At 40.3% G+C, this 13,253-nt stretch overlaps 1 protein-coding gene across 3 annotated transcripts in view; it reads left to right on the top strand.

Moving 5' to 3' along the window:
• LOC145439439 (uncharacterized) overlaps nucleotides 1–11,383 on the top strand; it is a 36,519-nt gene extending 25,136 nt beyond the window's left edge. For all 3 annotated transcript variants that reach the window (XM_080316923.1, XM_080316924.1, XM_080316925.1), the window contains exons 6-9: nucleotides 479–496; nucleotides 5,586–5,702; nucleotides 7,167–7,370; nucleotides 8,365–11,383. In XM_080316923.1, the coding sequence (XP_080173049.1) occupies nucleotides 479–496; nucleotides 5,586–5,702; nucleotides 7,167–7,370; nucleotides 8,365–8,904 (879 nt within the window). In that variant the 3' untranslated portion in view covers nucleotides 8,905–11,383. The remainder of the gene's footprint in view (nucleotides 1–478; nucleotides 497–5,585; nucleotides 5,703–7,166; nucleotides 7,371–8,364) is intronic.
• Nucleotides 11,384–13,253: the final 1,870 nt, after the last annotated feature.

The raw sequence follows: 13,253 nt of genomic DNA, 5'->3' as shown, positions 1-13,253 counted from the left end.
TTTGCAAATACATGGTTGTTGTTGCTGTTGTCTGTGGTATTCATGGTTGTTTGTCGACTACTTTGGTCATTTACACCAGTCCGATATTCCTTCTTTTTGATTCCGTATCCGCCGACTTGTAGCCCGGCCCACTTCTAGGCTTTTTGTAAGACACCGCTTACGCGGATAAGATGGCGAGGAGGAGCCTACATGAAACTCCAACACTTAGGCAGGTTACACGGTTATAATATGCCGTGTGCGTCAAATCGTTTAGCATGCCATGGAAAATCATTTCGCGTGCCGGGGGTTGCCGACCCCCGCACTACACAATGATAAACTTCATTCGGTAGCCTGCATTTCATTGTGACGTCAGTAATTCGTACTTTTTGATTTTTGTGTTGTAGCTCATTTAAAGCTAAGATTTTTGATATGCGGCTCGCGCATGAAGCAGGTCTGCCCACCTCTGAATCATATCTAAGATATATTTTGTCATTTTCAGGTAGTAAAGAAGCACGAAGTGAGTATTCAATATATTTATGCATGAGATGCCTGCAGTAAATTAGTGCGGACCGTGCGCGGATTACAATGTCCCATGTCCTGTTGTTTGTATATCAGAGATCGATCCGACTCCATCATCTCATAGCCTTTGTGTATTGCTGCTTGGATACGGAGTCGAGGCAATAATTAAATACGATTGGTTGGTACCTACCACACAGGGCAACAAAAAATATTTTTTCAAAAATCATGATATGTGAGATCGAATTAGAGGTATATCAGGGGCGCTGAGTCCGAAAGTGGCATTACTTTTGCCGAGTTGGCTCTCTTTTTTAAGATATTGCCTCTTCCTGCATATGCCAGAAAAGTAGAATGTTTGTGGGTAATATAGGTTAACTCGCGTTTGCGGAGGTGAATATGGGTTTAGATTAGTTTATATCATCTCACATGTAGTACTAACATGTGCGTTGTAGTGCACTGATAAAGCAATAGTTATATGTATCTTGAAGATTATCATTTAGAGACTATTTTTCCCACAGATCACGTCAATTAACACCCCCCTCATTTAAGCTACGGAAAGAGTCAAATACCACTTATCTCATCACCGATGATTGGTGGGGTCAGATTTAACACGCTTTCCGACGCTTTAGATACTGTCCCTTGCTATTATTATCAGAAATTTCAATTCAAGAGTGTTTTAATAAGTATGTTAAAAATTGAGCGATAGCTAGACAGAGAAAGTGTCGTAATGACCTAGATTTGTTTTGCTACATATGTTACGAGAACACGTTGAACATGAAACGATTCAATATGTGAAATGTCACTAAGTGCACTTACATGGAGTACTTTGATCTGACGTTGTGAGATCAAGATAAACGCCGGACACCGCAAACGGTACGCCAGCATAAGGCTGAAACTTCGCGCTTATGGACTCAAGGTAAAGTCTAACTAAATGATTCAATTTGTAATCCCCGTAGTTTTGTGCGAGCCAAAAAGTCACCATGATGATTGATATTTTTATATGAATGAGATTAACATTCGAACAAAAACAGGAAGTAATACCACTTCCTATACATTGACTCTGCTTTACAGCCAATTACCCACTCCCCTGAAATTCCAGTTACAGCTTTACATCCCTGCCAGATCTAATTTCGAATGATGCTACGATTTAAGATGTATGGGAAGATGTGGGCTATATGGCAATAGTATATGCTGTATAAAATCCATTAACACCGACTCCTCAACATTATTACGAATACAGGGTGTACCCAGTGGCGTAGCAGCCACCTGGCGGTTCTGGCTCTGCGCCAGGGGCGGCAGGCTCCTAGGGGGCGGCAAAATGAGGCTGCACAGTGTGTGAGAGAGAGAGAGGAAGATGGTAACCTTTTTCGCCTGCACCATCGAGATGCTTTGACGACGAAGATGCGATACGGACTTTATAGTAAGGTCATCTAGTCTGCACCCCCGTTTCTTTTCTCCTCCATGCTATCCGTGATTGCTGAGCGCCTAGCGAGATACCCGCGTATACCAGTTTTCGAGTCTTTGGTCTGAACCGGCCGGAGATCGAACCCACGACCTATAAATCAAGAAGCCGGACGCGTCACCATTTCACTATCTCGCTCGGCACAGTGTACAGCCGGCTGAAAAAAGCGCAATTGGTAGTCTTATAGCTGGCGTCCCGTGAGCTCAAATTTAATCAAACAGGTCTCAATCGAAAGTTAGTGTCGCACTGATTCCGAAAACACGAATTAATATGTTAACATAGCGATGGAACCACTCTGAAATAGCCGTCAAAGCCGATTGTTCGGAGAGTTCGCAGAAAAAGGTGAATGCGTGGCGAACAATCAGAAAATGCTGGCCTCGGTGTTGTTGAAGAAGTTAGACTAAGCATGTTTCAAGCTTTGGACAGATTTAAACTTGAAGCTGAAACTAGGTTTACCGGCATACACCACTTAATTGATATGTTTGGATTTTTGATTCCCACGCGCTGCTGCAAAGCGAAAGTCACAATTTTTTCCCCACCGCTTTTAGAAGCACTTATGACGACGAGGTGGACTTTTTGGAGTTAGCTGCGAAAATTGCCATGCCCTATACCTTCGAATTAGGGATCATATAAATCAGAAGATTGCCAGCTTTTCGTACAAACCAATATGGGGACTGTAGGACGAAAACAAATTAAGATATTATCATATGCAGGACCGTAACTGCCGCACCCCAAAACCCCAATTGGGGGGGGGCGAGCTCGAAGGGGGCCCAAAATTATTTCGTGAATTAGCATAAATTATAGAGTATTTTTTTAAAAATTCATGCCACTTTTTCAAAAAAATTTCGCGCTTGGCGCGATTTCATGTTGCCAAATATCTTGTTTATTTGGTGCTCTTCCCCCAAGAAAAAACACGCAAGATTTATAGATATGGACATATTGGCGTTGGACATTACCGCGCCACGACACACCAAGACACATAACGATTTAGGGCATATTACATGCGACTCCAAGAAGTGTGTGCCAGCACGATCGGCAGCGCGAAAACCTTGGACGAAAAGGACTTCACTTACGCTGACCGAAAACTTCGTTCTATATACAAAATACATATAGGTTTATTGTCCATTGACATTTTAGTTCAGTACGCTTGGCCGATTCTATATTTTTTTATATAGCAGACGGGAGGTCACGAAATAACATAATGTAACGAAGTCATACCAACGGGTCCGCCCGTCCGAAGATGTTCAGTTATTATTTAAGGGCCCTACAGTTTCCAAGACACCTCACTCAGCTCCACCGGTAAATCTGATAACGTGAGCAGAGAGGGCAAGAAATTGATAGCAATATATATGCAATTCCCGATCTTATTGACCGATTTTATCATAAATTATCGAATATTTTCGCGCATGGCGCTGGCTCGGTAAACAGTGCTACTAATTTGGTGGCAAAAACGAACAACGTAATGGGGGGGGGTCGGTTTATCACCCTATGGAATCCCATGTCTGAATTTTCTTTTGGGTGCATGTCCCTGACGAAGTGCTGCTTCGTTCCTGCCAACGGGTATACGCCCGAAGATGTTTAATAATTGTTTAGGGGTCCTACCTGTTCAAATACCTCTCGCCCGTAGCTCTACCGGTAAATTTGATAACATGAGCGGAGAGAAGATAAAAATTGATAGCAATATATATTCAATTCCCGATCATATTACCCGATTCAATCATGAATTACTGGAATTTTTCGCGCTTCGCGCGTCTAGACGAGAATTGCTGTCCCACTAAACGGAGCCACAACGAAGAAGATGAGCAGTGTTAAATAGCAAAATGGTGATGGGGTCTGGGGTTCGGTTTATCAACCTATGGGGGGCCCAAGACCAACGTTTTTGGGGGGGCTGACGAAGTGCTGTTACGGCCCTGATCATATGAAGTTGTTCAACTTGAAATTTTAAAAGGGTCAAGAGGCTGGTGCGGAGCAGTGAAACCACGTTTGATCGTAATGCAACAGTTTTTGGTGTTTTACAGTGGTTAGTTAATGCAAAGCTACTTGATTCGACACCATGTTTATGCTCGTGTCTGAAACTTTATCTGACCATTGGTGTTCCAATTGCGAGCTGTGTGAGGAGCTTCTCAGAGCTCAAACTGATTAAGTCTTATTTACGTTCTACCATGAATGATGATCGGTTATCAGCTTTATGCATTCTGTCTATAGAAAGAGACTACTTTCAAAAACTTGAATTGGAGGATATTATCGCGGATTTTGCTTTGAGGTGGCTGTTGATTTTCTATTTGCACAATACATTCGTTCGCTATTTCTTGTCTCTATTATTTTTGGCCTTATTAACGTTGAGACGATGAGGCTGAGACGCGTCATAATATTTGTAATTATTTGCAAGATTGCTTGAACATGAATCTATGTCGAAATTTGCTGCGGTCTACTTAGGGGGGCGGCATTTTAAGCGAGAGCCAGGGGCGGCAGCACATGCTGCTACGCCAGTGGGTGTACCAACACCTTTTACCCGCGATCAGCTAAACAATGAGGGTCTTGACTTGTGTTAAGACGACAAAAAAGAAACAATAGGGATAACGTGGAGGTGATGTTCACGAAAGTTCTTGGATCAAGGATAAGCATGAGCATAAATGTTTAGTATCATCGCTTCCCCAAAAACCCGGGAAATATGAGTGAGGAAAAAGGTGGAAGGTTTCTCCTATAAATCAAATAAATGGAAGAGAAATATCAAGATAGTTGGGATGCTTACATTATGACTGATTACTGCCAGCTGCCTATTGCGAATCTGTCCCCATCAAAGTCGTACAAGAGGACTTTCCTCCAGATGACTTCAAACTAATTTTAGTTAATAACAGGAGTTGCATCTAAGAAATTCATTATTGCACATCGCAATATTTATTTATTTCTATGAGAAGATTTGAATACTCATTGGTAAACAAAAATATTGATTGGTTGTTTATTTCGTTTGTGTTTACAAATTGTTGTCTTTTTGTAGGCTCAGGCATACTTCGTTTGTTTCTACCGAATTACTGCTATCTGCTGTTCACCTCAAGCACATTGATCGGTATAGGAAGCTTATTGTCACAAATTACAATATATTAGGAGAATCCTATGAAAATGCAAATAAATGGGGTATTTTTGTGATTTATGCAGCAGTTTTGTTCCGCCGATCTAATTGTGTTTTACATTTCTCACATTCTCGTGGTTTCAGTACAGACGGACTTACTAAAACATTTAATATAGGCTGGTAGGATAAAATGTAACCTAGTTTGAATGAAATAAAACTTAAAATGTCCAAATTCAATGATATCTTGAAAATTAGAGCCAATCTACATAAACCAATGCCATTTTCGAGCTCATCGCCCCCGATTTACCCTAAAATCGTTCTCACTTACCATGATAAAAAAAAATGTTGTCATCTACGATGTTTGAATGATTTACTCAAGGAGCCGCGACTACTTTAATTTTGTGGAAATGGTCCTAAAATTCATTGTATTTCCTCAGTGCAGTTTGTTCAGCATCATGTAGGCCTAATCTGTCGGTGGATGACCGTTCATCGCTCAACCACGACAGTAGTAACTAACCAGGCTTTAGGCGATTATTTATACACTACAATATCTTGCAGAAGGGGGACGAATCAATTGTAATGGAAAAATCGGTTAGCAATGTCAGTTCAACGATTTGCGTCGAAGCGAGTTTTCAGATCACTTTTGGCGGCAAGAAGAAAAGCAAACAGACAACGGTTTGTAAATATCTTGTGCCCCCGAGTCGGTAGATTATACCAGCTCGACTCAAACATCATGATACTGATGAAGCCCGGTGGACTGTGCCTCACAACAGATTGAAACCAGCTACAGTCCGTACCGTGCCATGTTTGGTAGAGAGGGATTTAGTAGACGGATTCAAACTGCCCGTACAACACGAAACCCATATTTTCTTAACCACTAATTACTTAAGAAGTGCACCGTACAAACTTTACTTTCGATAACAGTATCTCTGTAAGCAATGGTGCAACCTAAATATAGCAAAAGTATTCCAGCCATAGGTTTCACCAGGAGCATGCAACTTGTTCCATGTGGGCCAAATGTGGCCCACAGGAAAAGCTTGTCGTACCCGCTGAGAAACCACTTTAAAGGCGTTTTCTCTGTAGCTTGATCTGGTATGCTTAATCTAAGCTCAAGTAGGCTGAAAAAACGGGTCAATAACACGAAAATAACCAAAATACCGATATAATAACTTTGAATAATATTTCAACAAATCGATATATTCGATATAGTCGGACGTAAATTCGCACCTTGCGGGATTTACCTTCATGTAGTCACGATCGTTTGAGTGGTCCTGTTCCAAAATTGATTGATTGGTCTCGCCGTTGGAGATTCTTAAAGGTGTACTGCTACTGAAAAGAGGCTTACCATATTTATTATACTTCAAAGCTCGACGAGGAGGGTCATGTCTAGGAAGTTGTCGCCCACGCGCCTCCTGATATACAGAGGTTCTAGTAGGCCTACTCTATACAATCATACTCTGCCCTAATTGCGACTTCATTTTACCAATGAAGAGATAGTAGATCAACACCCTCTGCTCCACTCAATTTGTGACTAAATTGTTACCGATAAATGAAGGTCAACACATCCTCTAAAAATGGGGACTTTATGCTAAACGGCCTCGCCATAACACAAGCGTAATGTTCAAATTATGTGCGACCGTGTATTAGGCTACATTATACAATGCACAGTTGCACACCCATCACATCTGGATATGAAGTTGTATATAGGGATCCGCTGAAGTTTCGACATTAATTAAAATTCATTATTATTATTTATATTTATGCCCAGCTTATTAGTCAACATTTTTGTGTATATTATGTATCGATGGTGCACCAAGGTCCGGCACATTCCGACGGTTCAAAGTTACGATTCACTAAAATCGACACCCCGGTTGCTATGGGTGAGATAGATGATATCGAGATAGTATCGTCGTTGAATTGTATGCTTGATAGTCGACTTGAAATTTCGATGTAGCATAATTCATCTCGATTGCAATAATAAAATAGATTTGACAGAAACAAATGATTCACCAATTCTTTCAGAAAAAGTTCGACAACCATTGTATCTTTAATTCGTGTATAGTATAGTCTCTTTGCAACCTTGAGTGAGTCTATCTCGTAAGTTTACAATTTCCACTCGCTATTTAATGCCATTGACAGGTTTGTGAAGAATCTACATGCAGTGATGCAAAGCAAACCCGTACAACTACAGAAGGATCCAATACATCTCCATCTTCTGATATGACCAGCATGACGGCCATAATAGCAACAGGAGTTATTTTATTGCTGGCGGTAGTAATCATGTTTCTGCGACATCAATGGAGAGCGATAAAAAACAAAAAGCCGGAATTGCCGAACAGTACCGTAAGCAAAAGAATCGATCAACTACTCTTACTTTACATTACCTATCAATCTTGCTGGTTTCTTACCCTCCATGTTCAGGACAGAGGAGATTGTACAACTATAGAATGTAAACATGGAATAACAACGACCGATTTTGCAGCTTCGTTCCGCTTCGCTGAAGCTTTACTCAGACTTATTTTATGGCAGCTGCTGTAGGATTTCTGGCAATCCAGAAGTTGTCTTCCAGAGCTCAGAATTAACTGAATTTGGTCTTCATCGAAAGCTACTGTCACACTGACTCCGAAAATGTAAATGAAAATATGATCAGGCACTGAACCACTTAGAATTCGCCCTCCAAGTCTAATTATCGGCATTGTCCGAACAATCGAAGCGCCGCAAAGGGTCATTGTTATGGTCATTGTTTTGCGGTCATCCGATTGTTCTGAACAATCCAGATTTTAGATGTTGAGGGTGATTTTTCATCTAAGTACGGAGCCTGACCATATTTTGATTGATATTTTCGGAATCAGTGCGACAGTAGCTTTCGATCAAGACCAGATTCAGTAAATTCTGAGCTCTGCAAGACAACTTTTGGATTGCCAGAAATTCTACAGCAGCTGCCCTAAAATAAGTCTGAGTAAAGCTTCAGCGAAGCGGAACGAAGCTGCAAAATCGGTCGTTGCCATTCCATGTTTACATTCTATAGAACAACTAAGTCTAAATGAGTGTTCTTGTAGTTAATGTTAAAACTCTATTTAAATTTTGAATTTTTCCGAGTTCAGCGGATTCAGTACCGAGATATGTGACCATTAGGGGTGTTGAAAACCTCTTTTTTTCAAAATTCCATCGGTTCACTTGTTAAATCGTCTTAAAAACGTTGTACACTAGATGTCGCTCAGTTCCAGCCGCTAGAAGTCGAGTCAAGCAACATTGAAATTTCAGCAATTTTGGAAACTCTAGTATTTACGTCGAGTTTCGTCGATTCGACAGGTTTACGAATTCTTTTTATTTGCAGAAACATGTTATCAACTCCCGACTGTGTGATGCCGCCGATGAAGTCGTTTGGAACTCCGAGTACCTGTCGATGATAAAGCCACTGGTGCAGTTTGAAAGTAATTTGGACGGGTGTGAAAAGATGGATTCTAATTCTGTGACTGCTGGAAGGGATTTCCCGGACTTTCAGAAGCATTCCGAATCTGTCTCGTCTTCTTCCGACGCTTTACCAGATAATGAAAGCATGGGATATGTATCAGAAGTTTGCTTATCTAGAGAGGTCCGATCGCAGAATAGTATCAATCAGAATTTTGATCCTGTAATGGAAGAGTGGTCTGCAACCACTCTGGATGACGGCATTCAAGCTGCAATGGCGGTAGAATGCGAACTGGCAACTGATGACAGAAGCAGGAATCCGAGCACAGATTCGGCATTTTGCGACAACGCAACAGACAAGGAACTGTCGCTTGCGCCTATGCCTGCTGGAACTCCTACCATCGCCGGAGATGATTGTAGCGACGTCGAGTACGTTATGCTACCAACAGAAAATGAACCAAACTGAATGATATTGGCGAGGTAACAGCCTGGTTACATTCAAACATTGCAACGTATTACTTTCGGTGATAATCGATTTAGATTTTCACATGTAATGGGATTTTGTTCTTTCCTGTGTTGGTGTTAGCTAATAGCGTTCATGAAGAGGATACCAACTACAAACTCAACGAGAGAGAATATTGAGGTGCCATTGATAAACTCCCAGCACCAATATTTCGAGTCTACCTACGCCACAACCACTCGGTTGTCATTAGCAAAGTCCTTCTTTTTAAGGATTAGTCGCGTATATTTTTCCCACATCACTATTTGATATCGCTGCTGTATAGTATTTGATAATTTAGAGCAGTGGTTCTCAACCTTTTTGTCTCCGCGGACCCCCTGTGGACCCTCGCGGACCCCCACGTTTTTTTTTCTTCAAATTTAGCCCTATTATCGTGCAACCGTCATCTTTCCTGTGCAAAGATAACTGTACAGGCTGTTTAAACAGCAACAAAATGACTTTTCTTGATAATAACATCATACTATTTATGTAGAAATTGGGTGGAGTTATATTATTTCAAAGCCAGCTGCATTTTTTTAATACGTGGTCATGTCTTGAAATTTCACAATTACACAAAGATAGGTGGTGGCGAATGTAATAATAACGGGAAACGCTTTCAATGATACCTTTAAGTATGGTCGCAACATAAATGGTAATAGCACCAAAATGGGGAAACAGATTTTTTAACGAACATGTAACGTCCAGCCTAGTCTTTTCTATCTCGCAGCTCCTCTTGAAGTTATTATGGTTTAGCGGTTATGTATATCTAAGGTGAAAATGGATTTTTGAAAACATTTCGAAGTCACCTGTCACCGTTCTCGACCTTACTACTCCAAAATCTATTTTTCCACAATCCCCGACAAAACATCTCCAAAAATCAATATGTTTGTATCAGTAGGATATTGGCAATTAAAATGAGTTTTCACAGTAGAATATTTCATCCAAGACGGCCATTCTGTTGATGCGAGTCACGAATTTTTAGCCGTAATGAGCCACAAACTGTCTCGTGATTCCGCTAAAATAAATAAAATAAAAATTAGGTTAATAATCATTTTGCACATTTAGAGGCTTCGCGGACCCCCTGAAAATGCTTCGCGGACCCCCGGCTGAGAACCACTGATTTAGAGGTTCTCGTTTGCAAACGAACCTTGATATGTTCCACACTATTAACCTTTTGATTGAAACAGAATAAACCAGTAATCAAATGTGTGATCAAAATTTCTTGTATTATGGGGGCAGATATAAAGGGAATTCTACGTAGAACTGGGATAAATCTTATAATAAAATGTTGTACTGATTTGGCCAATTTTACTCAAAATTCTGCACTATTCTTATTGTGAAGAAGAAAAAGACTCGCTTCTGCCGCTGTCGCATGCTTGGCACGGAAACAAGAGTGAGGGACACCATGTAGATTGTAGATCTACCGAAGGTACTTCTGATGTATGTGAAGCTTAGTGCCATGGTGCAGCATTGCCCTGGGCTACTAAGATTCCCTAGTTAATCTAGGTGCAAATCATAAGGGGTTCTTGCAGCTTGAGAATGGATGTGAGACCGAATGCAATTTTATCAACGAGATGCTATAGGACGTTTTGCTCCGGTCATATCGTCGCGACTCAGAAAGTTATAAATACCATGTTCTGTTTATGTCACCGAGCGTATGCTGTGGTTAATGATTCGTTGACCTATATCATCAACAAACTGCGGTGTCGAGAGGAAGGCAAAGGACGCTTTCCAATGATACCACAATCAAACAAGAAGTTTAAAATATAGCTTAAATTTCAGAAACGTCAATCCGGCTTCTTGTTAATACAGGCAAACGAGTTTAAGGACATGATGTATATTTAACTAAATCTATCGAAGTATAAAATCTTTATCAAACTAAAACTTATTCTTATAGTAATGTGGTCGAGAGACTTTCCAAAACCCATATGTCTCATCTAGATTTTGCACCAAGTCGTTGTGGCGTCATCAAATTTTGGAACGCCACAATGACATTGATATGTGATTGTGTCGTCAAATAGGCTACTACTGTTTTCCATTAAGTATTGTGCACATTTAGACATGTCCTTTAAAGGCTCGTGTTGACACTAAGCAAAACTTTACACTGGGTCGTAGCATCCTTACAATATAGGATACCATGACACAATAATACATCGCTAAGTACCGCTTTTGAGCCTATTTGTTCGGGCGTAATCCAATGAACGTGGATAATAATGCTTATTGCTCGCGACAGTCCAGCTCCAGTTGGTCGTCAATTGTGTATCACCGTTTCAGCAAGTGTGAACTCAGCGTGACGTGGGCAAGCGAATGATGATTCGTTTTTGAGCAACTTTGTATATTTGTTTTATTTGAAGTCTAAGTTACGATACAATTGTTTTGATCCTCTATACGAACTACCAAAATCTGGAAACTTCTTGGAAATGATAAAAATATCTCTGATTGTCGAGTCGCGTCCACTGCTAAAGTTCTCCACAGCGCTTTTCCTATGATCGATGGTGGCATAGAACGAAAGGAAGTTATCAAAACGTTTACTATTGAGAGGAAGGTATCAATCATGAATCTGATGTACCAGCAAGAACCAGTTACTCTATATATGTATAGCTAATCCGGTTTTGAAACAATGGTGTTTACAAAATCGTCAACTATAGTATGAGGGCTCGCATACTCCTAACAGTACGTCGGCGATGGTTACCAGGGTTGTAATGACTTGGGTCATGAGTCATGACTCGACTCGAGTCCGATTCGAGTTTTTTAGTGACTCAACTTGACTCGAGTCCTTTTCGGAAAATGAATCGACTCGGCTTGAGTCAATACGTGTATTGACTCGACTTGTACTCGAGTCATTACGCATGACTCGGACCAAGTCATATGACTCGAGACCCAGACGCCCAGGACCCTAATTCCATTGCAACTTCAAATAATACTAAAGTCACCCCATGATTGGTATTTCGTCTATCAGTCCTGATATTTTAGAAAATGGGGTCAGACACTGTTAGGACTGAGGAAAATTACGATGTTATGAACGCGACTCATCACAAAACTACTTTTTATTTTTTCAAAATCCGAACTGTCGAAAGTAAGTAGTTTTGCCTAAAAAACTCTTCAAGTAGAAGTGTAAGTATTCTAGAAACCAGTTGAATAAGTAGTGCAAGTAGGCAAAAAGTAAAAGTACCTAACTACTAACGACCTATGTCTATACCAGTGGTTCTCAACTGGGAGTCCCAGGACGCCTAGGGGTCCGCGAATCAGTTTAGGGGGTCCACGAAACCTCTGATATTGCAAAATGATTGATAACCTAATTTGTAGCTAAATTGGGAAAAACTGCTGAAACTTCAGGACTCATATCAACATAATGACCGTCTGATATGAAATATCCTACTATTCAAACTCATTTTTATTGCCAAATTGTCAATAGCTTACTGATACAAATACCATTCTGTTTAAAGATGCTTAGTTGGGGTTTTAATATAAAAGTAAAAATTTGCATTAGTAAGGTCAATCGCGATGAATTCGAAATGTTTGCAAAGTGGGCTGCTGGATAGAAATTATACTTGGCTCGACGTGATATGTTCAACATTCTCAATCGTGGTTCCATATATGTTATGTCGTCGTAAGCGCTACGGGTTATTATTACATTCGCCTTCATCTATCTTTGTGCAAACGGATTTTCGGCACTCGTTCGTATCAACTCGATAGCTCGTATTTCCAAGGCAGTAAAACATATTTCAAGAAATGCAGCTGCAGGAATCGTATGGAACGAAACTTCGGTATGGAAAATGGAAATGTGCAAGTATGGTATGATATGGAAATTTCCCAAGTATGGTATGCAACGTTTTATCCATACTTCCTTACTTATTCCATACTTTGACAGTTTTGCCAGAACCGTGATAATGATCCTACTTTCGATTCGTCGAATTGATTGCATACCTCAGAAAAACGCTCACTGTCAATATTTACTATTCAATTGTTCATATCTCAAATTGCGATTCAGACTCACCCATCCCGGTCAACATCAATTTGAATACAACAAAGCTGCGCAACGCGCATACGTATGAAGATAATATTAAAACTAATTATTCTAATCTAAATATCAAAAAACGAATGATATTCGACCGCTGTCGCGTTACAAATTGCACATAGCTTATCGTAACTTCCACTACGCAAACTGTCAAGAGAGTTTTGAAATCGTCGACTCTGATAATGTAAAAGTTACATGAATATTTCTATCAATATGTTGAACTTCGAAATAATTTTCTGCGCTTTGGGGGATGATCATCACGCAATATCTATTTGACATATACATCATTTTAATTCAA

The sequence above is a fragment of the Botryllus schlosseri genome, chromosome 5 (assembly GCF_051294905.1).
Source record: "Botryllus schlosseri isolate E-star chromosome 5, Bs_hap1, whole genome shotgun sequence".
NCBI classification, from domain to species: domain Eukaryota; kingdom Metazoa; phylum Chordata; class Ascidiacea; order Stolidobranchia; family Styelidae; genus Botryllus; species Botryllus schlosseri.
Note: the sequence above shows the minus strand (reverse complement) of the source record. Positions and strands in the feature narration are given on the sequence as shown.